Source organism: Pleurodeles waltl, chromosome 1_2 (assembly GCF_031143425.1).
Source record: "Pleurodeles waltl isolate 20211129_DDA chromosome 1_2, aPleWal1.hap1.20221129, whole genome shotgun sequence".
NCBI lineage: Eukaryota > Metazoa > Chordata > Amphibia > Caudata > Salamandridae > Pleurodeles > Pleurodeles waltl.
In genome coordinates this window covers 747,650,319-747,677,938 of record NC_090437.1, presented here as the reverse complement: position 1 = coordinate 747,677,938, position 27,620 = coordinate 747,650,319, and the positions used below count along the sequence as shown (strand labels likewise).

The 27,620-nt window shown below is 43.3% G+C and overlaps 1 protein-coding gene across 1 annotated transcript in view; it reads right to left on the bottom strand.

Annotated features, from left to right (window-relative positions):
• Nucleotides 1–27,620, bottom strand: part of RXFP1 (relaxin family peptide receptor 1) — a 1,416,786-nt gene that overhangs the window by 130,663 nt on the left and 1,258,503 nt on the right. The window contains exon 14 of the mRNA XM_069243319.1: nucleotides 26,116–26,187. Coding sequence (XP_069099420.1) covers nucleotides 26,116–26,187 — 72 coding nt within the window. The remainder of the gene's footprint in view (nucleotides 1–26,115; nucleotides 26,188–27,620) is intronic.

The window sequence follows — 27,620 nt, the reverse complement described above, 5'->3', positions numbered from 1 at the left end:
CTTCTACTGTTTCCTTGCATTCTTTTCACCCCCTGCCTGAACACGAGTCTGCCAGAAGATTAGAATTTGTCAACAATTTATTCATTCAGCTTCTACACCAACACCAATTAGTAGTGAACACAACTAACTGTTGAGTGTGTGGTCTTATGCCTCATACTACTGATAAAGGTATCCCTTATCTGGTCCTGCCTTTCAGCCATAATGGTTCTGTGTGGGCATATAGAACGGTGTTCATATACGCGTATGAAGCCAACCCCCTACGTTCTGTGAAAGATAATCCTAAGAATAGTGCTCTAGCTAAGGGTATAGTAGATATGATTAGGGAAAATATTTCCTATGAGACTATCCCGAGAGATGAGACACTAGCATATATTGGATGGAACATAACAGGATATGGAGTTACTCTGAGTGGGAACCAGCGAGCAAAGAGATCCTCCCCGATTTGGATTGTACCCCATCAGGGTCACCTATGTCTGCAAGGTAATGGCAAGAATCCCAGAGCTCAGTTAGGGAAAAGTATCTGCACTGAAACATATGTTTTTGCGTCTCAGACTTCTCCTTCGTTCTTAGCAGCTAAGGGTACCTATTTCATCTGCCATAATAGAGCCTATACATGGTTGCCTCCTGACTTCTCAGGCACATGTTTTGTTTCGTTCCTGTTACCTCCCACCTACACGGCCGCGGCAGATTACCATAAGACAAGGATAGTTCGAGGTGTCATAAGTAAAGAAGACACTACAGGACAAGAATTTGGAGATTTCGCAAAGGGTTTTCTGCCGTTTTGGGGCCCTATGGTTAACAGCAGGAACATAAGGCAATTGACAAAGGTGGTTGAATCCACGGTAGTTGAAACCGCTGGTGCCCTTGGTAATTTGACTGCTGAGCTCCAGTCGGATCGCCTTATGACTCTTCAGAACAGGGTCGCATTAGACGTCATACTTGCAGACCGAGGTGGGGTATGTAAAGTGATCCAATCAAGTTGCTGTGTTTTCATCCCAGATAACGCTCCGACAGCCTACCAGGCCATTTCCAAACTGCATAAGATCTCCGAGTCTATTCACGTGGATAAAGGAGATTGGTCATTGATGGGGTGGTTCTGGGAGCTGATATCCGCCTGGGGATGGAAGACTCTGGTAGTCATTGGGATGATCTTAGCCATTATTTTCCTGTCCTGTCTGTGTGTACAGTGTGCTCCTGCAATATGTGGCCTCTGTGCTACATCGTGTGTAAGGAAACCTGTATCAAGGGATGAGCTAAGTAATAGGATGATGCTACAGCAACATCTCAACGACTTTATGAATATAGACCTGGACTCAGATTAACGTGAGTATAGGTTATTGCCTATGTAAGGGCAAAAGGAGGGTCTGTGGTACTGAAAATTCTGGACCTGTGTTATAAGCGTCGTCGTATCACAACGATTTTGGTATCAGCAGACCGAGAATGATCAGAATAGTATGCACAAGCATTGTATTCATATTCGGGTAACGAAATCACCCGAATATCAGAGTTTCCGTCTTGAACTCTTGAACCCTCGTGTTCCATTTAAACGACAGCCATTTTGTGATTGCCCTCACATAGGCCAATGTCTAATGCTGAAAACGAGTCTGAAGGACACGTACACCTTTGCTGACTCCTCTGTGACCTGGGCAAGCTGACTCCACTGCCTGAAGCCAAACCTTTTCGGCCAGTTTCTTTCCCAGTGGCCGACCTTTCATCACACACAAACCATGCCTAATCTTACACGCACCTGTCCCTGTTTCTTTCTTTATGACTTGCTTTACAAGGAGGAGGTGCCCGTTTATATTGGGGGTCCGTCGATATCTGATGAAAGTACTAAGCCTTTCCGGGTAATTGATTGAGGGCTGGACAAACTGAAATATGGGCTTGTCATCATAAACCTGCTATTTCTTTGTAGTGAAAATATGTGAATGGTCAACTGTAAAATAAGGAATGTTTGCCTAAAGCATAATATTTTGTATAAAAGAGAAGGTTAGCTTTGCAAAGAGAGCAGTCTCCTGAGAATATACACCGTGTTGTACTTCTAGGATACATGTTACTGGCTGCAGCCAATAAACAAGATCTTTGACTTCACCAAGAAGACTCTGGGGGTGATTCTGACTGCGGCGACCGTCAAAAGTCCGCCCGCCAGCCCAGCGGGAAACACCCTTCCCACGAGGACGCCGGCTCAGAATTGAGCCGGCGGAGTGGGAAGGTGCGACGGGTGCAGTTGCACCCGTCGCGAATTTCAGTGTCTGCTAGGCAGACACTGAAATTCCTTTTGGGGCCCTCTTACGGGGGCCCCTGCAGTGCCCATGCCATTGGCATGGGCACTGCAGGGGCCCCGCCGCACCCCCTACCGCCATCGTGTTCCCGGCGGGAGAACCACCAGTAACTGGATGGCGGTAGGGGGTGTCAGAATCCCCATGGCGGCGGAGCGCGCTCCGCCGCCATGGAGGATTCTCAAGGGCAGCGGAAAGTCGGCGGGACACCGCCGACTTTCCGTTTCTGGCCGCGGCTGAACCGCCGCGGTCAGAATGCCCAGCGGTGCACCGCCAGCCTGTTGGCGGTGCTACCGCCGACCTCCGCCATGGCGGTAATTACCGCCAGGGTCAGAATGACCCCCTCTGTGTTTCTGTAGTCTGCAACAGGAAGGACTCGAAGTCTTAGGGTGTGTTCCCTGGCACCGCTGGGTTCTGAAAAACCCAGTACTTCAGGGATGGTGGTATAACAACTTGGGGGCAACACTTAACAGTACAGAGCTTATTACACAGGAAGGTATTTATAGTCAGGACTAATGGGCGCCTATCTAGATTCAAATATGTACAGTTGGCCTTCTGGTATCCAGGCGGAAAGCAGGAAATTGAAGGTCTCTGGGAGGTTGAGTCAAAAATGCAGGATATGCAGCCTGTAGAAAAAGAGTAGAGGTCTTTGCTTAGTACTGGAATCTATTGGCTGCTGAGGAGGAAAATTTGAAGGCTCTGTATTCAATCTGGGAAGAGAAATAGCCAAGGTCGGAGCTACAATATCTATGACAAGTAACTGCTATTATACCACACTGTTAAGCCTGCCTATTTAAAAAGAAATCACTTTTGCACTCTCAATAGGATATTTTGGACCTTCCAAAAGATTGCAAGATTAGCAAAGAATCAGGTTCCTGGCTGCAGAAGATACAGCTGTCCCGAAGCAAATGACGAGCATATGTTCTTCACCTGTGCCTTGTTAACCAGCTTCTGGGAGACTGTGAGTAAAATCATTGCTGGCATTTTGGAAGTTACCTTAAAGGTAAGCACTATTCTTTTTTTATTTGGTGTGGACACTGCATCATACAGTTTCCTAGATGGACCTCATTGGTGTTTATGATTCTCTTTGGTTCTTCTTGCTAGAAAGGAAATCTGTAAAATTTGGCTAAACCCTACACTTCCCTTCCCTGTGGCATGGTTGAAGGCTATCCATTGGACTTGCACACTAGATCTTGAAGGTGCCTCCTGCAGAGCAGATGCAACCTGAGCTGGAGTTTTAAGATGGGCTGGTATGTTGGTTTTATAAAATATATCAGTCCTATGACTACACCACTCTGCTAAAGTGATCTAGGTGGCGCCCCCTGTTTCTCTGGATGAAGCAACTATATGCACTAGGCTCTGGCTGGTTTCTGTTGCCTTCTTGCCTTGAGATTGCCTTCTTCTTGGTGATTTGAGGACTGAAAAAAAAAAATCTGTTTGTGACCTTTTGCTCAGGATTAAGACCATCCTCTGGTAATCTGAGTAGGTGGACCAAGTCTGCCAGTCTCTTTGGTATATATAATCTCTGAAAGGGGTTTGCCGGGTTCTATTTAAGGAAATTCTACAAGAGGCACAGTTGCATCCTGGGCAGAAGCACAGCGTGACTTAATCAATTATATTTGTGTTGCAGCAATCTGTGCTTCTCCATTGACATTTGTGAACTTCCACTTTTGAATTTGGGTGCTACGCATCAATTGTAATTTGTCACTAGTGTGTTATCATCTCTTAGACAGTGGGTGTTGCATTCTGCTTTGATGTTTGTTGCTTATTTTTTGTAATTCCTTAGTTGCTGTAAAGGCTTGGGTATGTCTTCATAAGGAAAAGACATTGGCAAGGATGTTGTATGAAGCGGTATTGCTTAAATTACCTACAAGTAAACCCATAACTCTTATTCCTTCCTCCTTGTCCGAAGTATTTATTTCCTCCCACCCTCATCTTGTTCTCACAGCTTTGGCTGAGCTTGGGTACTACAAAGGATGAATTATGTATAAGCTGTTGGATAAGCCTAGCCGGTGTTGATTTTTAGATTCTAATTTGTGTTGGTCTTTTGATTTTGAATTTGAAATTAATAGTATTAAATACTGTCAACAAGATGAGTAGGATGAGAGTGACTTCTGAATCCTCCTTGCATTTTGTCATCATCCCATATGGGGATGTGTGAAGATACTGTCCGTCTTGAGAGTGGTTAGATATTTGACTATAAGACAGGAAAGGCTACAACTTGATGTAATCAGAGATGTAAGCTAGCCCCACTTCAGCCTGTCAGATATATGTCAAGTTACTGTGTGATACTGTAAGGATTCCCCTCCAAAAACAGTTTTTAATTTTCTGCAGGCCTGGATAGTCCTGTATCCCCCAGACCCTTGCTCAATGTGTGGAAATTGATAAAAAAATTTGTTTTATATTCTGCACCATCTCCTTAGGTGGTTTTACCCCCAATTTAGATGCAAACTTCTGTAGTGCCTCAACAGTTCTAGCAAACATAGAGGACCGTGCACATTCCAGCGGTCTCCTGCTAAACCCTGCATCAAATAAAATATCCAAATAAGGCAAAGTGGGTACTGGTTAAACTCTGATGTCATTACCAGTGAATGTCCTGAATTTTGAACTATTTGGCCCGTATGCCATAATATGGGTTTTTGACTGGCTTATAGACAGATCTAAGTCACCCATGAACCATTAAAACTGGTCCAACAGTGGCTGAATGCCAAATGGTATCCTGGCAATAAGCACTGTGTCGTCAGTGTAGAGTAACCCTGGTTTTGGATGCGAACGTGGGGAAGATCCCAGTTCAAACTGACCGAATGTTTTTCGAGCTCATTGATATACAACACAAAAAGAAATGGGACCAGCACACAGCCTTGCCTCACTCCCCTCAATATTTTAAATGGATCAGTGTTTTCACCTCTTGGGCTATATCTTACGGTGGCTGTCACCTTGCTCTGTAGCTGCTTTAGAACTAAATGATGTTATCCTCAACCCCCATGTCGGATATCATATTTCACAATTTCAAACAATTTAAAAGATCTCAAGAGGAGCTTAGGTCCATAATTGCCAAGTATATATTGCCATGCTTGGCCATTGTGTACTCATTTATCAAAAGATAGAGGTTAAGACATTGATCTAGGGTATCAGGACCTGCCCGAAATCCAAATTGAAGATCTGAGAAAGTATGATTATTCTGGGCCCATACCTCCAAATGATCTAAGAGGTTTGGTGGTGGTAAACTTCATACAGTGTGCAATCAAATTGAGGAAAATACTTTGCTATTGATTTGAAATAATTTGTTTGTAATTTCTTTTACCAATTATTCAACTTACTCTAAATTCTCATTATATATGTGTATTACTAAAGGTATTTTCAAATTTTGTTTTAGCTGAGCTGTTATTGATGCCCTACTGATTGCCTCCCCTATGAACTTTACTTGAATATGCTTGCACTAAATTATATAATTGTGCCTTTGCACCACTGGAAGTAATTTCTAGGACATTTCTGTCATGCTTGAATGGTTGTCTTGTAGAACTAAATGGTTTGTGATCAAATTATTGTACTATATTGTGTTCTCTTGTTGAATCATTTAATTGTTTTTTTTACATTTCTTAGTAGTTTTATAAACAAAAAACTCAAATCAATGAAGCACCGCAACCAACAGTCACAATACAATAGCATCAGGGTCATCCTCAAATTTGTTTCATAATAACAAGTACAATTACAAAGCATCACAGAGGAGCCCAGAGGTATATCTAAGCACAGACAATCAATGTAGCCAACATGTTCCTCATCTCCTACCTCCACCTCTGTGTTGTCATTCTAAAGCTGTACTTCAGTGTCTGTGGAGTCATCCTCAGAGGTATTTCCCCCTGACCCAAGAAGTTTTGTGACAATATACCCCATATATTCAAATCAGCTGGGAGCTTAGCATCTGTGCAGGTGTGCACTGACCAGTCAGAGACATCCCGGACTCAAAGATCCTAAGCAGGGGCCTTAACCTCCATCAAAATGATGGCAACCCTCCTCCTCGTCAGCACCAGTGCCGACTGCAGGAACCTGTATATCATTTTTCATCTCCTGGGCACACTAATTTGCCCATGAGGCAGAACTGCTGTGTGAGCTCACAGGTCAGCACTGTGCTCTGGGTCACATTCTCTATTATTCTCACCCAGATGTCTCTCACCTGCTGGCAGCCACATGCCCGGTGCATTAAGTCTGCCCCTCTGCACTGCACTGGGGAGACACATCAGATTGCACCAGATTGACTATATGGATTGCTGCAGGGGTCATATAAGTACGATGCACAAAATTAAAGTGAACCGATTGGAACTGGGCTTTACTGGAAACAGACTACTGAATGTGCAAATTCAAGCCCAGTCCACACCCGAGAACGGGGTTCCTAGATCTGTCTCCCAAATGTTTTTAACTCTCAATGAGCCACTTATTGTATCAGCCTTTAGTGCCCTGTAAATTACAGAAATAAGGTGTTGCCCAGACCCCATCATCAATAGTGCACCCAAGATGTCAAGACCGCCCTAACTGCATTTAATACACCTGCGTTGTGTAGAAATTGCAAGGGTCCCAGCCTGAACCGAGTCCTCACCTCCTCGAAGGATATAAAGACATCATTAGGATACAGGTCTCCCACCAACTCACAACCCCCATTGAGTCAATGCTGAAATTAAATGACTTCCTCCATGTGGCGGAATGGCGCTAAAACCCACAGAGGCAACTTTCTATGAAAGGGGGCCCTTCTGATAACCACCATTACCAACCTCTGCCACACTGCAGCCACCTGGTGCACCAAGTAAGGCCCCACTGAATTCACACCCGCTCCTGCCATCACTAACTCCGGGAGGTCTGACCCCTCCACCATGTCTGCCAGGAGATCCATCTCCCAGTTATTTCCTTCATCCAACCATTTTGCTGTGTGCTGCATATAGGAATCGAGGCACCAGGTTGTCCTTCTTTCTGTACCCTCATTAAAGTCCTTCATCCCACTCAAATAAGAGAGGGGAGGAAGGTATGTAGCTGGCGAAAGACTCCTGCCCACAGTGGACACAAGGAATTCTGGATCACATACAGGCAGCAGGGTAGAAACATCATCTTAGATACTGCTAATCTTCCCCTGAGTGATAGTGGTAAAGTGTTTCAGAACCGTACAGATGCTTCCCAGGAGTCAATCTCACACTCAATATAGTAGTATAGTTTTTTTTTATGTGTGTGTGACACCATCATACCCAAATATCGGAAATGTTCTGTTCCCCAACCGCAGCCTCAAGTCTGGCAATCACTCCCTGGGTACCCCAACCAGAGCCCCTAACAGGAACAATCATGACTTTAGTTCACTGATGTTAAGTCTGGAAACCTGCCCAAACTCTCTCACTAACTCCAATAGCACCACCACGGATTTCCTAGGTGTTGGAAATGGCTATCCGCAGGGTCACCACCAAACTTTTTGCCTTCCTACTCCTCTTTTTCTGACATCATTTTTTCTGGCTTTAGGACTCTGCACATTTTACCACTGCTAATCAGTGCTAAAGAGCATATGCCCTCTCTTTAAAACATGGTGACATTGGCTCCTGCCCAATTGGCTTATTTAATTTACTTGTAAGTCCCTAGTCAAGTGCACTACATGTTCCCAGGGCCTGTAAATTAAATGCTACTAGTGGGCTGCAGCACTGGTTGTGCCACCCACATAAGTAGCCCCCTAACCATGTCTCAGGCCTGCCATTGCAAGGCCTGTGCTTGCAGTTTCATTGCCACTTCGACTTGGCATTTAAAAGTACTTACCAAGCCTTAAACTCCCCTTTTTCTACATATAAGTCACCCCTAAGGTAGGCCCTAGGTAGCCCATAGGGCAGGGTGATATGTAGATAAAAGGCAGGACATGAACATGTGTTCTATATGTCGTGGTAGTGCAAAACTCCTAAATTCGTTTTACACTGCTGTGTGGCCTGCTCCTTTCATAGGATAGCATTAGGGCTACCCTCATATACTGTTTGAGTGCTAGATCCTGATCTGAAAGGAGTAGCCAGGTCATATTTAGTATGGCCAGAATGGTGATACAAAATCCTGCTTAATGGTGAAGTTAGATTTTATATTACTATTTTAGAAATGCTACTTTTAGAAAGTGAACATTTCTCTACACTCAAATCCTTCTGTGCCCTCCAATCCACGTCTGACAGGTTTAGTTGACAGCTCCCTTGTGCATTCACTCAGACAACCCCAAACACATGATGCTCAGTCACACTTGCATACATCTGCATATTGAATGAGTCTTCCTAGGCTGGGAGGGCCTGACACTTACATGTCAAAGGACAGTAGCCTGCCCTTACACAAAAAACTGCTACACCCCGTACTGGGACCCTGGCAGACAGGATGGAACTGAAAGGGGACCTTGTGCACTTCTAAGTCTCTCCTTGAAGTCTCCCCCACTTCAAGGGCACATTTGGGTATTTAAGCAGGGTCTCTGACCCTACCAACCTAGACACTTCTGAGGTAGACACTTCTACTTCATCAGACACTTCCTGGAGAAGAAACCCTGAACCAGAACCTGCACCCTGTCAAGAAGAACTGCCTGGCTGCCCAAAGGACTCACCTGGACTGCTTTTCTGAGAAGGACTGCTGCCTTGCTGCTCTCTGGCTGTGTGAGAAGTGCTTTCCAAGGGCATGGATAGAGCTTGCCTCCTGTTCCTGAAGTCTTGGGATCAAAAAGACTTCATCTCTGCAAAAGAACTCCTTGTGCGGCAAAAATTGACACACAGCCAACAAGAAACAACGCACGGCCTGCATCATGGTGAGAAAATCACTGCACGACAAACTGGAATGACGCAGCCTGACTTCGCAAGGAGAAGATCGATTTTAAAAGACTAAAGACACTTTATATGATTTTTACAGTGATATCTCAACGTATACTTATTGAACCTTGAGCTTTTTGACATGCATCTTACAAGATAACTATTATATATTTTTCTAAACACTGTGGGGTGTATTTTTGTGGTGTTCTACTGTGTTATTGCATGATTTATTGCACAAATACTTTATACATTGCCTTCTATGTTAAGCCTGAGTGCTCAGTGCCTAGCTACCATACGGTAGGCACAGGATCATTTGGATTGTGTGTGACTTACCCTGACTAGAGTGAGGGTCCTTGCTTGAACGGGGGTAACCTGACTGCCAACCAAAGACCCCACTTCTAACACTAGGCACTTGAGATAAAACAGTGCATCATCAATGTACAGTGGAATAATATGCCTGGTGCCCCCTCAAGTCTATCCCCCATTAACCCTCAACTCTATCCCCCATTCATGCCTGACCTAGCATGACTGTACTGCCAGTGGCTCTGCTGCCACAACAAACAAGTTGTGTGCTGTGTTCTATATCCCTTTGTTCTGATCTACATTGTCCCTCCTCCACTCACACCCCGGGGCCTGTGTATGACAATTACATCCAGGCTCTAAATTGGGGCCACATCTTCATGGCTTTCATTACCTCTAAAAAGCACCCCTAATGTACTGTGTGAACAACACCTCCTTATGACTCTCTTTCTCCTCATGAAACATGTTCAAGGTCGTACTGCAGCTAGGAATAATGCCACACTTGTTTACATGAGCCATCACTGGGCTCAGAAGCTGGGCTAAGAGTTTACTCAATATTTTGATGTCCGAATTTATCATTTCAAGAGGCCAGTACGTGGCAGGGTCCGTGGCCACCCCCTTCTCAAATAACATGCAAATAAGGCCTTTGCACATACAAGGTGGAAGTTCCCCTTTCTCTTCAGCTACTAAGAACACCTCTAGTCAAGGCTGGGTAAGCGGCACTATGGATCCCTGATAAAACTTTGCTGGGAAGCAATCCGCTTCTGGAGCCTTGTTCTTAGGTAACAAGTACAAGGTAGCCCTAAGCTCCTCGAGCGTTATCTCAGCATCCAGTTCACTTGCTGCTAATGCTCCCAGCTGTGAGATATTCAGAGATGTGAGGAAATCCTGAATGCAGTCCAACAAATTACCGTGACCCCCCCAGACACCTCTTGCAAGTGGCAAGCTGCCGCTACCTCGGCCCTTGAAGCCGCCTCCCTTCCTTTGAGTTGTATTAGATTAATCACTGTAGGAGTGTCACTCTCCCTCCAGAGGAGCCAAGCCAGTAACCTGACCAATTTGTCACCCTCCTGATGCAATCGTTGCTTGTATTGTGAAAGCGTATATGCATCAAGTCTATCCCATTTTTCAGCTATTTTACTACGGACCTGCATTTCCTATCCCTGGTGATCTGGGTCAGCCAGGTCTAGATCTTGCACTCCCATAACCTCCACTTCCTCTCTGCACAGCTCTTGCAAGAGCTGATGGCATGCCCCGTAAATCAGACACAGGCATTGTTCCATCATCACAGCCTCCATTGCATCCTATTTAACATCATGGGCTCCAGTGGAGCCCCAATTAGCCGACAAGTACTCTGCCAACGCCTGCAACAGCAACTCCCTCCCTACTAAGTCTGCCAGGACATCAGATGGGAAGCACCATTTCCGAGCCTGATTACCCTCCCCAAGTCCATCTCACAGAGTATCAGTGAATGATCTGACAAGAAGCAAGCCAAGTGCAATACCGCCAGCAAGGACTCAAGTGACATGCTCACCAGCAGCACCCTGTCCAGTCTGCTGTATGTGTCGCATGTAGCTAAATGACAGGTGAAGGCTTTATCTAGTGGCCTACGGGCCCTCAAGACATGTAGCAATCCCAGATTGTGTATCACTTCACGCAGCACTGATATCATGTGGGGTTTCGTGTCAGTCCTGGTGGGGGGCTTCTGTCCCGCTGTCCATCCAACACACAGTTAAAATCCCCCAGCCAATGGAGCGGGTCATCAACATCTGAATACAGCAGTGCTTGAAGCCAAAGAAGAGGTAGGGTTTGTCAACAAAAACCACATATAAGTTAAGTAAGGAGCGAGATCTCCAATCAAGCTTACCTTGCAGGAAGACATACCTCCCCTCCACATCAGCCTCCACATAACTGGGCACAAATGGGGGTCCAGGGGCCACCCAGATTAGTACTCCCCTAGCGTCAGATGAATAGGAGGCGTGAAACAGCTGCCCTCTCCATTTCTTGGCCACCTTATCAATCTCTGTGTCACTGAGGTGAGTCTCCTGAAGTCAAGCAATATTTACCTTGTGACACTTTAAAAAGGACAAGATCCTGAGGGGCATATTTATACTCAGTTTGCGCCGAATTTGCGTCGTTTTTTTCGACGCAAATTCAACGCAAAACTAACTCCATATTTATACTTTGGCGTTAGACGCGTCTAGCGCCAAAGTTCATGGAGTTAGCGTCATTTTTTTGCGTGAACACCTTCCTTGCGTTAATGATATGCAAGGTAGGCGTTCCCGTCTTAAAAAATGACTCCGATGCATATGCGTCGTATTTATACTCCCGGGCAAAAATGACGCCCGGGAGTGGGCGGGCCTAAAAAACCCGCATTAGCGCCAGATTTTAGCGCCTGGGTCAGGGCAGGCGTTAAGGGACCTGTGGGCTCAGAATGAGCCCAGAGGTGCCCTCCCCTGCCCCCAGGGACACCCCCTGCCACCCTTGCCCACCCCAGGAGGACACCCAAGGATGGAGGGACCCACCCCAGGGACATTAAGGTAAGTCCAGGTAAGTATTTTTTTTTTAAAAAAATTGTGGCATAGGGGGGCCTGATTTGTGCCCCCCTACATGCCACTATGCCCAATGACCATGCCCAGGGGACAGAAGTCCCCTGGGCATGGCCATTGGGCAAGGGGGCATGACTCCTGTCTTTGCTAAGACAGGAGTCATTTCAATGGGGGATGGGCGTCGTAAAAAAATGGCGCAAATCGGGTTGAGGCGATTTTTTTGCCTAAGCCTGACTTGCACCATTTGTGGACGCCCATACGCCATTTTCCCCCTACGCCGGCGCAGCCTGGTGTACGTCGTTTTTTTAAACGCACACTAGACAGCGCCGGTGGCTAACGCCGGCTAACCTCATTGAATAAATACGGCGCCCGCATGGCGCTTCAGAATGGCGTTAGCCGGCGCAAATTTTTTGCCACAAAACTGCATTAGCGCAGTTTTGCGTCAAAAAGTATAAATATGGCCCTATGTTTCTTGAAGTAGGTACCCAGTCCCATTACACTCCAAGTGAGTATTCTAAATCCCTTTTGTATGATATGTCACTGCATTACTTGAATTTTCCCCAGTGCCTCTGCATCCTGCAGACAGGGCTGCAAGCAAAACTGAAAAAACAACAATATGAAAACAGAAACCTTCCCCCCACCCCAGGACAAGCAGAGTAGAACTGTCATGCTACATAAGCACACCCACATCATGCTCAAGAACACAATTTCCCCAACTGGAATAAGTACCCCAACTCTGCATCCCCTCACCCCTGGCTCACATCACTTTTGCAGCCCCTTAGGTGCTGATATCTAAGCATGCAACCATACACACCTCGGCCCCCAGGGATTTACTGTTTAACCCTGTATGAAAAAATGGATGTTATGTAATATTGTATAGTTCAGAACTTGTACAACACCTTCTAGTATACGTCACCATGGTACAGAGTCATCTGCAATGTCAAACAAGCAAGAGACAGTTGCCTCAGTGCTCACCCTAAAATCATAGCAGGAACACCAGCTCATCACTCCTACTGCTATTCTCCACACAGGGTACCAGGATAATGGAGGACTATGCACGCACTCGCTGTTGGTGGTGAGCTCGTCATTGTCGACCATCTTCCAAGGCCACGCCCCTTCAAATATTTTATGGTTAATTTTAATACAACAAAGATAATTTGACTGACTGGCTTCATGACATTTGTAAATTTCAAGACTTTTTGCTAGGATTTAAGATGTGTTTTTAGTGGTTTGGCGTTTAGGAATCTAGGAAGCTGTTTTTGAGAAGTAGTTTGTTGTTATCAGTCTTGAGGTCAGTAGGGATTATCTGATGTTCCAATGAGGAGTTGACGATGGTAAGGCAGTGGGACACTTTAGTGAGGGTTGATCAGATTTTTTTAAAGATGTGAGGGTGTTGGCGCGTCTGACCTTATTTGTTTTCTTATCTTTAATTTTAGAATGTTTTATCAATTATAAAACATACTAGCCAGCAGTTCTCATGAGAAAAAAAAGACATCTGCTAGCGTTTGGTCAACTCAGTGAAAAACAATTCACGTATTAATTTCTTCAAGTAAACATTTCGCATAGCATTATCTTACTTAATAGTGCAGTTTAACATGAGGCTGTGCAACTAGGTCCAAGACCTCGCTAACCCAAAGGTCAATAATTAATAAAGCAAATACCTAATTCAAAATCATTAATATAACACACTACTACATTAATCTTAACATAAGCACATCATTTTATGTTAATAAGCATTTAATAAGGACACTTCGTGATGACTGACGGCCACTCAAGTGGGCACATGCGGTGACAGTCCTGCTTTCCTGTTGGGCGGGTTTCTCAGTTGTCATCAGAACTAAGGGCAGTGTGTCGGGCCATTTCAGATTCGTGGACGCACACAATTTAGCCATTCTTGATTCAAAGGTCCATTCATCTGCTCCACAAGTCCTGAGGCTTCAGGGCGGTAACTACAATGCAACCTCTTCTCAATGTTTAAAGCTAAACATAGTAATTTACTTCCTCTGTCTGATTCTAAAGAGACTGGAAACCCAAAATGTGGTATCATTCCCCTAAGCAGTAACTTTGCTACTGTAAGGCTGTAATTTCTTCATGGAGGGTAAACTTCAATCCAATGACTAAAGATGCAAAAAATCACGAACACATATCTCAATCCTCCACATACAGGAATCTCAATGAAAACCAACTGCATTCTGCTGAATGGACCTCCTGCTCCTCCAATGTGGCTCAAATTGACCACTGTCCCTTTACCCACGTTCATTTGTTGGCAGATGACGCAACAATGGCAAGCTGCTTCAGCAACCTGTCTAAACTGTGGATTGAACCATTGCTGCTTGAACGTTCGAATCATAGCATCCCATCAACATGTTCTTGATCATGATAATATCTAGCCATTTGAGTCAGCAAACTATTAGGCAGGACCACTTGTCCCTCCCCTGAAATGAAAACATCATCTTCACGCTGAACACATTTTAACTTCACCCAACCCTTTTTCTCATCTTTGTCAATGTAATCCTGCAATGCTTTCAATTCTTCCAAGGTATCTATAACATGCAATGCATAACTTGGGCACATTTCGTCTTCGTCAGATAACAGTTCCCATTTGTCTTTGAATGATATACAATTAAATGCACAAAACCTTGCGACTTGATCCGCATATCCGTTTCCCATTGACACAAAATCTTGTGATTTCAGGTGTGCACTGCATTTCACTACGCCAATCTTCTCAGGCATATGAATAGCTTGTAACAACTTATGAATTCTCTCACCATTTCTCACTGGTGAACCAGAAGAGGTCTAGAAACCTCTCTGTGACCACAGCTGCCCAAAATAATGGACTATTCCAAATCCATGCTGGCTGTTCGTATAGATGGTAACTTTAAGCTGTGCAGAAACATGGCATGCTCTAGTAAGCACTACCAGTTCCGCCACCTGTGCAGAATATACTCCTCGAAGCTAGGATGCTTCAAGTATACCAGAAATTGTGCACACAGCATATCCTGCTCTCAGTGTTACCATGTTGTCTCTTAAACAGGAACCATCAACAAAATGAATTTGGTAATTTTCCTCCAATCGGGTATCTCTAATATCAGGTCTTTGTTTTGTGCACAAATCAGTTACTTCGAGACAGTCATGTTCAACTTCTTTCAATTTGTCAATTTCAATATCTTTTGGGAGTAAGGTTGCTGGGTTAAGCACTGCACACCTTTACAGTGACACATTTGGGAAACCCCAGGATGATTGTTTCGTAACGAGTCAGCCTGGCACCTGTAAGGTACTATGTTTTGGTTCGGGTAAGCAAAACTTCAATGGAGTGAGGGACCATAACGCTTAAAGGATGTCCCATCACAGTGCTCTCACTCTGAGTGAGGCTCAGTCCAACCACTGCTACTGAATGCAGACAGCCTGGTAAAGCTGCAACTGGGTCCAAAGTAGCTGAAAAATATGCTACGTGGCGGTTTACACCACCATGGACTTGAGTCAAAACAGACAAAAAACATGCATCACGCTCATGACAAAACAACTTGAAGAGTTTTGTGTAGTCAGGTATTCCCAAAACCAGGGCTTTGCACAGACCTTCTTTCAATTCAGTAAAGGCTTTCATTCAGGCTTCATCTAACACTACGGGATCAGTGACTTCTTTGTGAGTCAGCTTCTGCAATGGCTTTGAAATGACTGAAAAGTTGGGAGTACACTGGCGACAATAGCTTATTATTCCCAAAAACATCTTGACATCTCTCTGGGTTGCTGGGGGACTCACCTGCAATATGGCGGTGACCCTTTCTCTGGAGATTTTCCTAGTTCTCAATTAGCTGACCCAAATATTTCACTTCTTTCTTACAGTACTGTAATTTCGCTAGGGACACTTAATGTCCAATCTTCCCTAAATGATTCAGTAAGGCAATAGTATGATACTTGCATGCTTCTTTCGTCTTTGATGCAACTAACAAATCATCAATGTGCCGTACCAATGTCGATTGGAAGGGCATTTCCAATGACTCCAGGTTCTTTTTCAAGATCTGGTTGAAAATCGAAGGTGACTCTGAAAATCCTTGAGAAATTCTACACCAACAGTAGACTTGATCCAAAAAATTGAAACAGGAAAGAAATTGACTATCTCATGAAGAGGTACAGAAAAGAATCCTTGTGACAGGTCTATTAAGGTGAACCAATCAGCATCGCATGGGATCTGAAACAAAATCACTGCCGGATTTGGCACTACGGGACAACATTTAATTACAATATCATTTACTTTCCTCAAATCCTGAACAATTCAAAATTTCCCACAGGGCTCTCGCAATCCCATTATCGGTAAATTACATGGACTGCTCAACACTTCTTTCAAAACTCCTTGGTTTACAAACTCTGCAATTATGAGTGCAATCCCTTCAACTGTGTCCAGAGTCACATGGTCTTCAGAAATCTGGGGAAAAATCGCATTTGGCTTGACTGGGACCTTAACTGGCTCAACTCCTTTTATCAGACCAATGTCTTTTCCTGTGAAATCCCACACTTTCATTTTAACTGTTCCATGTAAGTCAGAAGGAAGATCTCTCTCTCTGTGAAAACTGGAAAGAAGCTAATCAAAGAGTACTCCTCATTTACTGTGTCACAATCTGTTTCTGGGGTCAGGTCATCTTCATCATCACTATTTGTCTGAATTTCAATTCCATCATTTGAGCAAGTAATTGAACATCTTGTTTTGCACAACAAGTCCCTTAATAGTAAGGGTACCGGACTCGAGAGACAAACTACGAATTTGTGTAATCCTTTAAGGTTGCCAATTTTAACCTGAACTGGTTCTGTAATTGGGTTGGTCAAATACTGATTTGCGGCTCCTACAATCTGGACTGTTTTCCCTGAAAGGGGCAGGTTTGGACCTTTTGTAGTTCTTACTGTAGAGCATGTAGCTCCTGTGTCGACCAAGAATGAGACCTTGTGACCCATTACCTTTCCCTTAACATATGGACCTTTCTGGTCTACCTCTAGTGAAGCTGCTAACACACACTCCTCTTCATCAGAACTCTCACTCACCCAATCATCATTTATTCCATCCTCACTGTGTAATGGGAATTGCACTGTGTTATGTGATTAAACATTTGACCTGTAACCTGCCGAGGAAGCATCACATGCTGCTGCTCCATGGGGGCTTGAGGTATTTGAATGTGCTGTCTAGGTACCATTTGAACTTGAGGTTGGATTTTCTGTGACGGGGACATTTGCAAACGTGTCATTTGCAGCTGTTGCATGGGTTGAAAACCTTGCATCTGATTCACATTTCTTTGAAAATTTGTATTGTGACCTTTCATTCTTGGTCCTTTCATGTTTTGAAAAGAATTGATATCGCTCGTTTACTGAACAATACCTTCCTGTACTAACGTCGGACACTCCCATTTCCATTGTCTGAGCCCTCTACAAGCGTGACATGGCAACAATCTCTTCATTCCTTGCACATCATTCTGAACCACTGCAGTATTCAGTATTCGGGACTACAGTTCACATTTCCAGTTCCACCACGACCTATACCTCTTGCTTGATTCTGAAAAACAAAGTTTCCCTGTTGCTGTTGTTGCCGAAATTGTTCCTGCATTCCTGTTTGTGCCGCTTTAATGCGTATCATCATTGCCTTTTCTTTCAACTTTCTCTGCTTCAACTCAATCTCATCAGTACAATATTTTGCATACTGAAATACTTCATCAATCTGCTTTGCTTGCCAGCAAATAAAATGACTCATAACCATCTGCCTAATTTCGGGTCTCAGTCCTTCAACAAATCTGAACACAAAATTAATCATGTCTTTTGGCTCAATTGTTTCTGTGCCGCTGTAATGCTTGAATGCCTGCATCAATCTCTCATAGTAGGCATGTATTGACTCTTTCACTGCCTTGGCTATCCTTTCTATTCTCTGCCACTCAATATTTTTCGGTGAATTTCTCATTTTAAAAAAATCAATCACTTTATAGTAATATTTCATTATGTGAGGAGATGGAGTGCCTGTTACTGGATCTCTTTGAGGTTCTCTTGTCGGCCCAACTACACTCCTCTTGCATTGAACCCATAAGTCTGCTGGGACTACTATCTCTAACAGGGTGTTCAAATCCTCCCATAGGCATTTTGTGAGCTTCACAAACCTGTCTGCCTGCTGGTACCATTCTACTGGCTTCTCTCTCAACCTGGAATAATCATTTGTAAATGTCAGAATATCACTTCTGCTCCAAGGGACATGGACAAAATTCCCCTAATGGAATCTCTCTCATTGGTAGAATTTTCACTGGGTCCTCAACCTGCTGCACATTCGCAGCAGCACTCGCAGAGTCCCTTTTCTTCTTGTCTCTTTTCTTCACCCATCTGCCTTCCCATTTGTATAATGGTCCCCATGTTTGAATGATTTGGATCCATTACCTGAGGTGAATTTTCATTCCGGGGATTCTCATGTTTTCAAAATCCTTTGAATCAAAATCTAGTCTGTAACTCCTCTTCAAGTGCTTTGTTTTCTCAATCTCTACGTCATATTTCTTCGCTAGGTCTGCTAATTTCTGATGTACTATTCCTGCCTTGTTAGCAATCAGCTTGCACAAGTACTGCAACTCATTTTCCTTGAACGTGCCAATTGTCTAACCCTATTATTTGCTCAATTAGGTCTTTTGCCGCTAGTCTAAGCCTGGTGAAATTCAGGGCACTTCCTTCGCTAGGATCTCCTTGTGAGCTACTTAACCTCTCTAACCATTCAGTTAACTGCTGAGCTGTCAAACCTTGTAATGTAACATTGTTGTGACTTATACCTAGCACTTGACTGTAAAGTTAAGTTGTGGGTTTCTGGTGTCACCATGCTTGAATTTGGACCTATGTATGATCTCACCTCGTTTTTTGGAGGAGCCCTGAAAGGACTTAAATCAATTAACAGACCTGTTCCATCAAATGTTGGTCTCATGGGAGTCATCAATCCTGCATCTGTGTTATATCTCTCCTTCAGAAGTTTAGCCAGTAAAGTTGAAGATAGAATTATCGAAGTAGGAGAATCAAAATAGGACTGAGCATGCCTCTTCGGCAGAAAACTGAAAATGAGAATGAGCTCTTCTCTCTGTGTGCAGTCATACTAAGTTTAAATCGCCTAAAACACTTCCCACGTTGCCATATGCCAAAGAATCATATGTTTACTTTTAGTCCAATCAAGGTAGAACTTCAAATCTAAGATATAACCAAACTGTCTTTCACATGTTGATGATTGGCTCTTCCTCTCCAGTTCCCATTGTCAGGCACGACAGGTAAGAATTTTGTATCCCTCTGTCCTCCAGTCAGTGCATCCATTGTTAGCTCCTGAGAACATCGCTTTCTCACACATTAAACTGTACAATGTATCAGTCACTAATACAAAACATTCTAGCCAGCAGTACTCATGAGAAAAGAAAGACATCTGCTAAAGTTTGGTCAACTCAGTGAAAAACAATTCACATATTAATTTCTTCAAGCGAACATTTCTCGCAGCATTATCTTAACAGTGCAGCTTAACATGAGGCTGTGCAACAAGGCCCAAGACCTTGCTAACTTAAGGCCTATAATTAATAAAGCAAATACATAAAACGAAATCATTAATGTAACACACTACTACATTAATCTAAACAAGAGCACATTATTTTATGTTAATAAGCATTTAATAAGGACACTTTGTGATTACTGACAGCCACTCAAGTGGGCACATTTTCCAAATCGCACAGTTTTTTCTATATTAAATCAAATTCTATGCAGATTCATAATTCAAAATATGAATATTTATTATTGAAAAGACAGCGTTCACAAGGGTCAGGTATCTTGGGGAGTCTGAGGTCTTGTTTAGTTTGATTGTTTGTTGAAGTTGAATGGATGAGTCTATGTGAAGCCTCTCAACTGCCTGAGAAGGTCATGATAGGTGGTCCCATGAAAGTTCAGATGTAGGTGAATGGGATTGAGGGTGAAAATTGTGACTGTGTTTCATTTAAATAAGTTTGTGTATTTTGCCTAAAAAATATAAGGCCAAGATTTCACATACTTCGTGGGAATGTTTAGGGGTAACTGTTACTTGCCTCACAAACAAGCTCGAAGAGTTCTTTCTTCGGGCAGATTGTATTTCCTTGCACACAGGTATTTTAGAACCTTAGTTGTTTTATGTAATTTAATATGGCCAGTAAATTGTGGTGTTGCATCCAGATTCCTATGAGTTTATTGTTTTTCAGACAGCAAATTAGAGAGCATTTTTCTTCCTTGTAATAGAGATTATGGGTCTGATGATGGATAGGCGGGTTGTGCTTTAAGTTGGTACCTAGCTCATCTATATTTATCCTTCTCCATGAACTTGATTTGGCGGTGGGATGAGGGTAATTTATTAGGTTTTTCTTTAGTGTGTATTACAATTGGAGAATTTTATTTCAAAAATGTTGAGCAAAGTTAGTAATTGGGGGGAAATATACTTCAAAGTTTCAAACAGTGTGAGAACTACCTTTAAGCTTACCTAAAACTGATCAGGAGGATGTTTTGTCTGGTTGATCAAACAAATGTATTATTAGGTCTTGTTAATTCAGGGCTATAGTGTCTATTGTACTACTGAGGTTTTCTCAGAATTTGAGGTCATATGCATCAGGTCTATAATAAATATAAAAGTAGAAGAAGTAATGGGAGAGGGTTTGTCCTTTACATGGCTCAATTGTGGTTTATTTAGAGGCAGCCACAGATTTTCTGAGGGTTGGTGGACTTTATAGGGTAGTCCCTTTTTGCTCTGGAAGGCATGTTTGCTGAGGAGGGCAATGATGAGATGAGATATGGGTTTTAGGAGTGAAGGGTGAGCGAGGGACAGTTAGGACAGCGGTATCTTCTTCCACAGGAAGTTCCAGTAACAACTTACTTGGATTTTGTGGAATGGATTGCATTGTGGATATATCCCAGCCAGTTGTTGACTAAAGGATGCTGAAGGATTTCTGGAAGAATGGAGGAAAGTGAGTGTTTACTGGGTTATTCATAGTATATAGGAGAAGTCCGGTAACTGATGGGGTCAGGAATTTGAGTCAGTGGTTGTATTTCTGTTGGTATGAATGGTAATATGGTGAATGCAGGAGTTTTGGTAAAGTGTTGAAATAAATTATGCAAAGGGTGATTTTGTTTGTCTTAAAGGGTATTTGTTGTATTGGGTGTTGCATGGTACCTTAGCTGTTTGCGGCAGGTTGGTGGAGAACGTGTGAATGGTCAATATATCCATTTTTGCATGGGCCAGGTAAAATGAGGTCTGCATTTCTGGCAGGTCCGTTATTGGTGGACTATATTTTTATGTGTTGTCTGTTAAATTGTATTATTAATAAGGGGGTATCTATAGATGGCTGCCTTTGGTTTTCCAGTTCTGAAGTATATCGCACCAGCAAATTTGCAATTTTGAGGATACATTTGCAGTGTTTAGCTGCTGGTCATACTCTAGTTATGGGGCGTAGGATAAGTGGGTGGATTTTCTTCTGGTATGTCTCAGGATCTGACATTTGGGCACTCGGATGGCACTTTTTTTAAGGTGTATTAAAATATATATATCCTTATTTATCTACTGAATTGTAAATTAACTGGGTGCCACACAAGGCTTGCATCAAGTTTTGGCTCGTTCTTGCTAACCACTTGGTTTTGCTATCCCTTTTTTTAAAAACTTAACTTACCATAGCAGTGGCTGCTAGACAGATCTATCAAACTGAATTAGTAAATCAGTAGTAGATGCTAATCCAAACAAATATTTACTCAGAGAAACATGGCCGATTGATGTGATCACCTCACATACAAGACTCTGGGAATCCAAATTGGAATTCAAATTGAACATGATGCATCCTGCCAGATACTTTCATATGAAGGTATAGACTAGGAAGGACATACTGGATAGAGTAATACTCTGCCACATGTAGTAAGCCACTTGGCTCCCAAGCATGTACCCTCTGACCTCATGCAACCCAAAGATCCGACATGGCCAGAGCATATATATAAACGGGAGTAGAACCAATGGAAGTTTGGTCCCACTGCATACACACTGGTGTGCAGACTAGTTATTTCTATGCATGCGACCCACATGCCGAGCAGGCCCCAGTAGCATTCAGCCCTGTTCATCTCTCCTGCCTGCCTGTGACAGTGATGTGCTGGCTCTTACCTTCCCCACCACACACTGCTGGTGCTTTGACATGGAAGAATACCATTTTACCTCCTGATGCTGGTGGAGAAGTAGTTGCAGTAACTCGAACGCCTGGATGTAATTGGAAAAATGTCTGGACTTACCCGATGGTGGTTGTGGAAAAACCCAAGCAGTCAGGGAAGATCAGGCTGTGTATTAAAATGCATCCCTAGAACAAGGTAATCAAAAGGGAGTGGCACATCACCCTGACCATGGATGACATTGTGGTAGACTTTAACAGGGCCCAGTGGTTCTTGAAGCTAGATCTCAATACTGGCTACCATCAACTGCCACTGAATCAGAAGAGCTGGTATATTATGACATTCTTGACGCTTTTAAGCATCTGTCGGATAAAATTGACTTAATTTTGGAATATCATCAGTAGCAGGGGCATCCCAAAAAACCATTAGAGGAACCCTATCTATATTGCAAGGAAAGATTGTTAGACCTGGCATCCTCTGTGTGGTTTCCCCTGTCTTTTTGCCTGTGCTTCCTGTGTTTTTGACTGTGTGCTGGACTTTGTTTTTACTGGTTTTGGTACTCTGGGCACTTTACCACTGCTGACCAGTTCTAAGGTGCAAGTGCTCTCCGTGTAAACCGTATGTGTAATTGGCTTTTCCATGATTGGCATATTTGATTTGCTAGTAAGTCCCAAGTAAAGTGCACTAGAGGTTCCCAGTAGTCAGTTTGAAAATGCCACTATTCTGTGCCTTTGCCTACCTGTGGAATCCACATCTGTGTCACACTGACAGTTGGGCTTTTTGTGAATTCCCACTAGACAGTGACACAAAGGGAGCTGCATGAGTCTCCTGCACTAGAGTTGGGAGGGAGGAGCTGACACTTACACCTGAAAGGGCTGTGCCTGTCCTAACACAATGCAGTCTCCAACCCTCTGTTGTGTGTGTGGGGCCTGGACTGGACAAGGCAAGATTGTGTGAACAATAGAGACTTTCCTTTGAAGTTTGCCTACTAAACGGGTATAAGTAGTGGACTCAAAACCCCAGATATTTAGATTACGTCTGGATCAATAGGAACCTCTGCCAAGGAGAAAAGCTGAAGAGGAGTACTACCCCTTTGCCTGTGAGTGTGCTTTGCTGGGTTGGCCTGCACTTGCTGCTTCTACCTGAGAGAGGACAAAGACTGGACATTGTGGTGTTTTCCTGCTTGTGAAGTGTCTCCAAGGGCTTGGACTGAGCTTGCCCCCTGTTCTGAAATCTTAGGCCATCAAAGGCTTCTGCTGCCAGCACTTGGACTCTCCTGCTGAGACTCCTACTCTGCCAGGTGGTGCCCTGTCCAGTCCCTGGGCCCTTGAAAGGTGACGCTGATCGAATCAAGGCTAAAATCTATGCACAGGAGCCGTGTGGGAGAAAAATCGAAGCAACACCTGCTTTGCAGCTGAGAAATCGATGCACCACCCGCATCACGGCTGGGAAATCTATGCAACACCCGCTTGCGGCTGCCAAAAACGACGCAGCGCGGCTCTTCATCACCGTGCAGCAGTATTTTGCATGCATCGTCGCTTGCCGTCAAAACCACAGAGAACCTGCACGAACCCAAGGTTGCCTGTCTGGAAATCAACGCAACACTCTTCTGCGGGAGAGAAAAACAACGCATCACTACCTGACCGGAGAAGAAACGAAGCACGGCCTCACTTGCGAGTCGGGAATCGACACATCGCTGACTTTTCCTACGCATACTCTTCCATGTGGCTTTAGTTTTGATGTCAACCAGTAACTTTGTGTAAAAACAAAGCATCCAATGATTTCTATGGATTAAGACTCTTTTTAATTTAAAAATTTATAATTGTGCATGTTGGATTTCTGTTGTTTTGGGCTTGTTTGATTTAGATAAATATTGGCTATTTTTCTAAACTGGTGTTGTGTCCCTTTTGTAGTGTTTTCACTGTATTACTGTGTGTGTTGGTACAAATACTTTACACAATGCCTTTGGTATAAGCCTGACTGTTTGTGTCAAACTACCAAGGATGTGAGCAGGGGTGTCTTATGAGTGGAACTTCCTTGCCCTGACTAGAGTAAGGCTCCCTGCTTGGACAGAGTGCAAAGAGACTGCCGACTACAGATCCCATTTCTAACAATATTGAACATCATGAACATTCAGCTACCCCCGAGGAACACCACTGTCGCCAATAGCACCTCAGGGATAATGGACTCAGCTACATAATGCCAAATGTTCTTTCTTCAAGTCACAGAAAGAGTTCTTTGGCATCATCTTCTGTAACGATGGACAGAACTTTGACCCAGGCAGGTCCAAAGCTTTCCAGCATGCCCCAGCACCCGGTAACACTACAGAAGTGTGCAGTTTCCTGGGAATGGCCAAGGGCCCTTATGAAGATGTAGGCCAGAGGGGAATGAGGCCAAATGGAAGAAACAGCTTTTGCCAATGTCAAACAAGCACTGTTGGGCAATTAACAATGGCCTATTTTGACCCTGGGAAAGCCACAGAATTAATTGTTGACGTAAGTCACATAATGGGGGGCGGTGCTTACACAAGAATGAGAACTGGGAGTGTGGGTTCCCCTTGCCGTTGCGAGTCAATCGCTCGCTAGCACTGAAGCCCAGTATGCCCAAATTTAAAGAGAGGCCTTAGCCATCCAGTGGGGTTGCAACCAAGTTCAAGAAGACCCATGCCAGAAATGAGTTGCAGGAAAGAGAACTTGGTAAGGATGACCAGGTTCCTGGCAAGGCGAGAATGAGGAATTGGGTAAATGTCCAGGAAGTGTGACTACCATGACACCAATGCATAACGTCCCAATGATCGTGACTTTATACAACCATGTGGAAGTGCTACCAGCCAGGATCTCTCTTAAGGAGCCTTCAGAGGGAACCAAAGCAATCCATTTGCCAGCTTGAAGTCAAATATGCACCTCAATCCTTCACCCATCCAGAGACTCAGGGACCTTGTGTATGTTATCAGGTTCTCCACAGACAATGTCTGTAACTGACTTTGGGGGGTGTAGTGAGCCACCTGGATCCCACACGCCCTCTGACCTCCCTCAAACTGATGGCTGGGTGCAGTCAGAGGGTATAAAAAAAGGATTAGCCATGCTTGCTTTGATCCTAGCGCATACACACTGGTGTGCAGTCTGGATATTTCAATGTGCACGATCCGCATGCTGAGTGGACCTCACCAGCATTCGGCCCAGTTACACCACTGATGTTTGCTTTCTATGCTAGATGCAGGTGTTGTTGATTCCATCATGTTTGCTGAAGCTCTTTATTTATGTTATTGATTTGATACACTATAAACCAATATGTCATGACATACCCTCCATTAATGTTTTCCATCAAAAGGTTCCATATCATTGCAGAGTAAGCATATTATTAGATAGCATATTAGATAGCATATATGTTTAGAGGCAAAACGAGGCTCATAATGCTGCACACAATTTTTTTTTTTTTTCACTTTCCACATTTCCTAGTGAGTGCCTATTGGTCTTTGACGGAAAAATTGTGGGTTGGGGACTTCTACTGTAACGTGCATTTGGAGTAGATTGTCGGTCACATTTGCATGCCAATGATGTTACAAACTTGTGCTTCTTGGATTGAACACGTTTGAAACATCATAATATTCCATTGCTACTTATTTTTTATTCAGAAAATGACAAATAATCCATGGTCCCTATTGTATGAACCTCTAAAGACTTTATTCAGTACTTTCAACTCAAAGTAAAGGACCACAATGGTTCCATTTTGTAAGTACTGGAAACATATTCCTATTATTTCACATGCAATCACGGGTGTACATTAAACCCTTTTTTATTTGTGTATATTTTGTTTGCACCACACCTTCTGGTCACTTTAAAATGATGTTTTGAGAGTATTTATGGTTTAGAGCCAGATACTTACTCGTAAAGAACAAGGTGACTGAAGGATAATTGGAGAGTAAAGGGACCCTAACCCTTACCAGTATCTTCTTTATAAAGGAAATAGTGCATGCTGTTTGTCTTTCTTTGCTATATTAAGATACGTAACAAAGTTAATAAAAATAAAAAAGTGTAATAATCAACTCACATGTGAGAGAGATTTTTCAGTGAACTGAACATCCGTCTCTGGATATTTGGAATTTCAATGCCCTCCAGGCTCCTAGGGTGTATAAAAAAACACAATACCAATGTAGTAAAGTTGGATATTCCAGGAAGAAATAAAGATGCTGAATTGTGATCCAAGACACGATTTATTTCAGACACAGAGGTCCCATCCAAACACATCCAACTGCCAGCTTTTCTCCTCAAACTTCTTCTATGACCTCACAGTGTTCTATTCTATTCCTAAGATTATCAGCTCATACTTTAATACATACTATACACCTCCCACCCTTTATTTACAAAAGAAAAAAAACATGAACATGTACAGAAGAAGAAAGAAAAAAAAAAAAAAAAAATTAGACTAAGGAATAAAGCACAAACATGCTAAATACATATGTTGTAATTAACTTGTTAAAGAAACAGAATTAACCAGATCATCATTGAGATTCTTCCCAAACATTTTTACATTAACTTGTTAAAGAAACAGAATTAACCAGATCATCATTGAGATTCTTCCCAAACATTTTTACATTTGAGTACCACCACTCGATTGAGATTCCACATCTTGGAATCTTCCGTCTTTGCCGCATTGTTGAACAGTTTCACCACCCTTACTGGTTTAGTTTTATCTATGCCTCTCCCTTTGTTCACAGGCCTACGAATGAATATCCAGTCTCCTACCTTAACTTTAGTTACTTGTGATGATTTCCTAAAATAAAAATATCTCTTTTGACCAACAACCATCTGATACTCCTACACCTGTCCTTGACTCCATATCATTCACCCAACTGCGCGCTACAAAAGTGTTGGGGTGTCTGTCTCTAAGCAATTCAAATGGTGTTTTCCCAGTAGTGGAGTGAGGTGACACTCTGTACGCCTCAACCCTTTTAGTCACCTCTTTCTTCCAATTCAGTCCATTACCTTTGGCCAAAGCTATCGTCTCCTTCAACACCCTATTAAATCACTCTACCATGCCGTTAGTTTCAGGATGATATAGCGCACATTTCTTGTGTCGTATCGAACAGTCTACTAAAAATTGTTCCATTTCTCTAGAAACTAACTGTACGCCATTGTCAGTGAGGATACTCTTGGGAATACCCTCTCTCCCAAACACTTCCTTCAGAAAACCAATTACATGTTTTGTCTCAATGTTCCTAGTAAACTTGATCTCCGGACACCTGGAAAACACATCAACCAGTACCAGAAGATTCATATCACAACCTTCTCCATGGACAGGCCCCAGAATATCAAAAGCAACCTCCTCCCAAGGCTGAGTGGGACGATCTCTAATCTCCATGGGTTGAACCCTGGGTTTAACAGTTTTCTCACTCATCACACATTGCATACCTAACCTAACCGTCTTTTCTACCTGACAGTCCATAACTGGCCACCAGTATGTCAAACGCAATCTTCCTTTGGTCTTAGACATCCCTTGATGACCTGAGTGGGCAAGAGAAATAAGCTCCTGCCTCAACGTGGTAGGGGGAACTA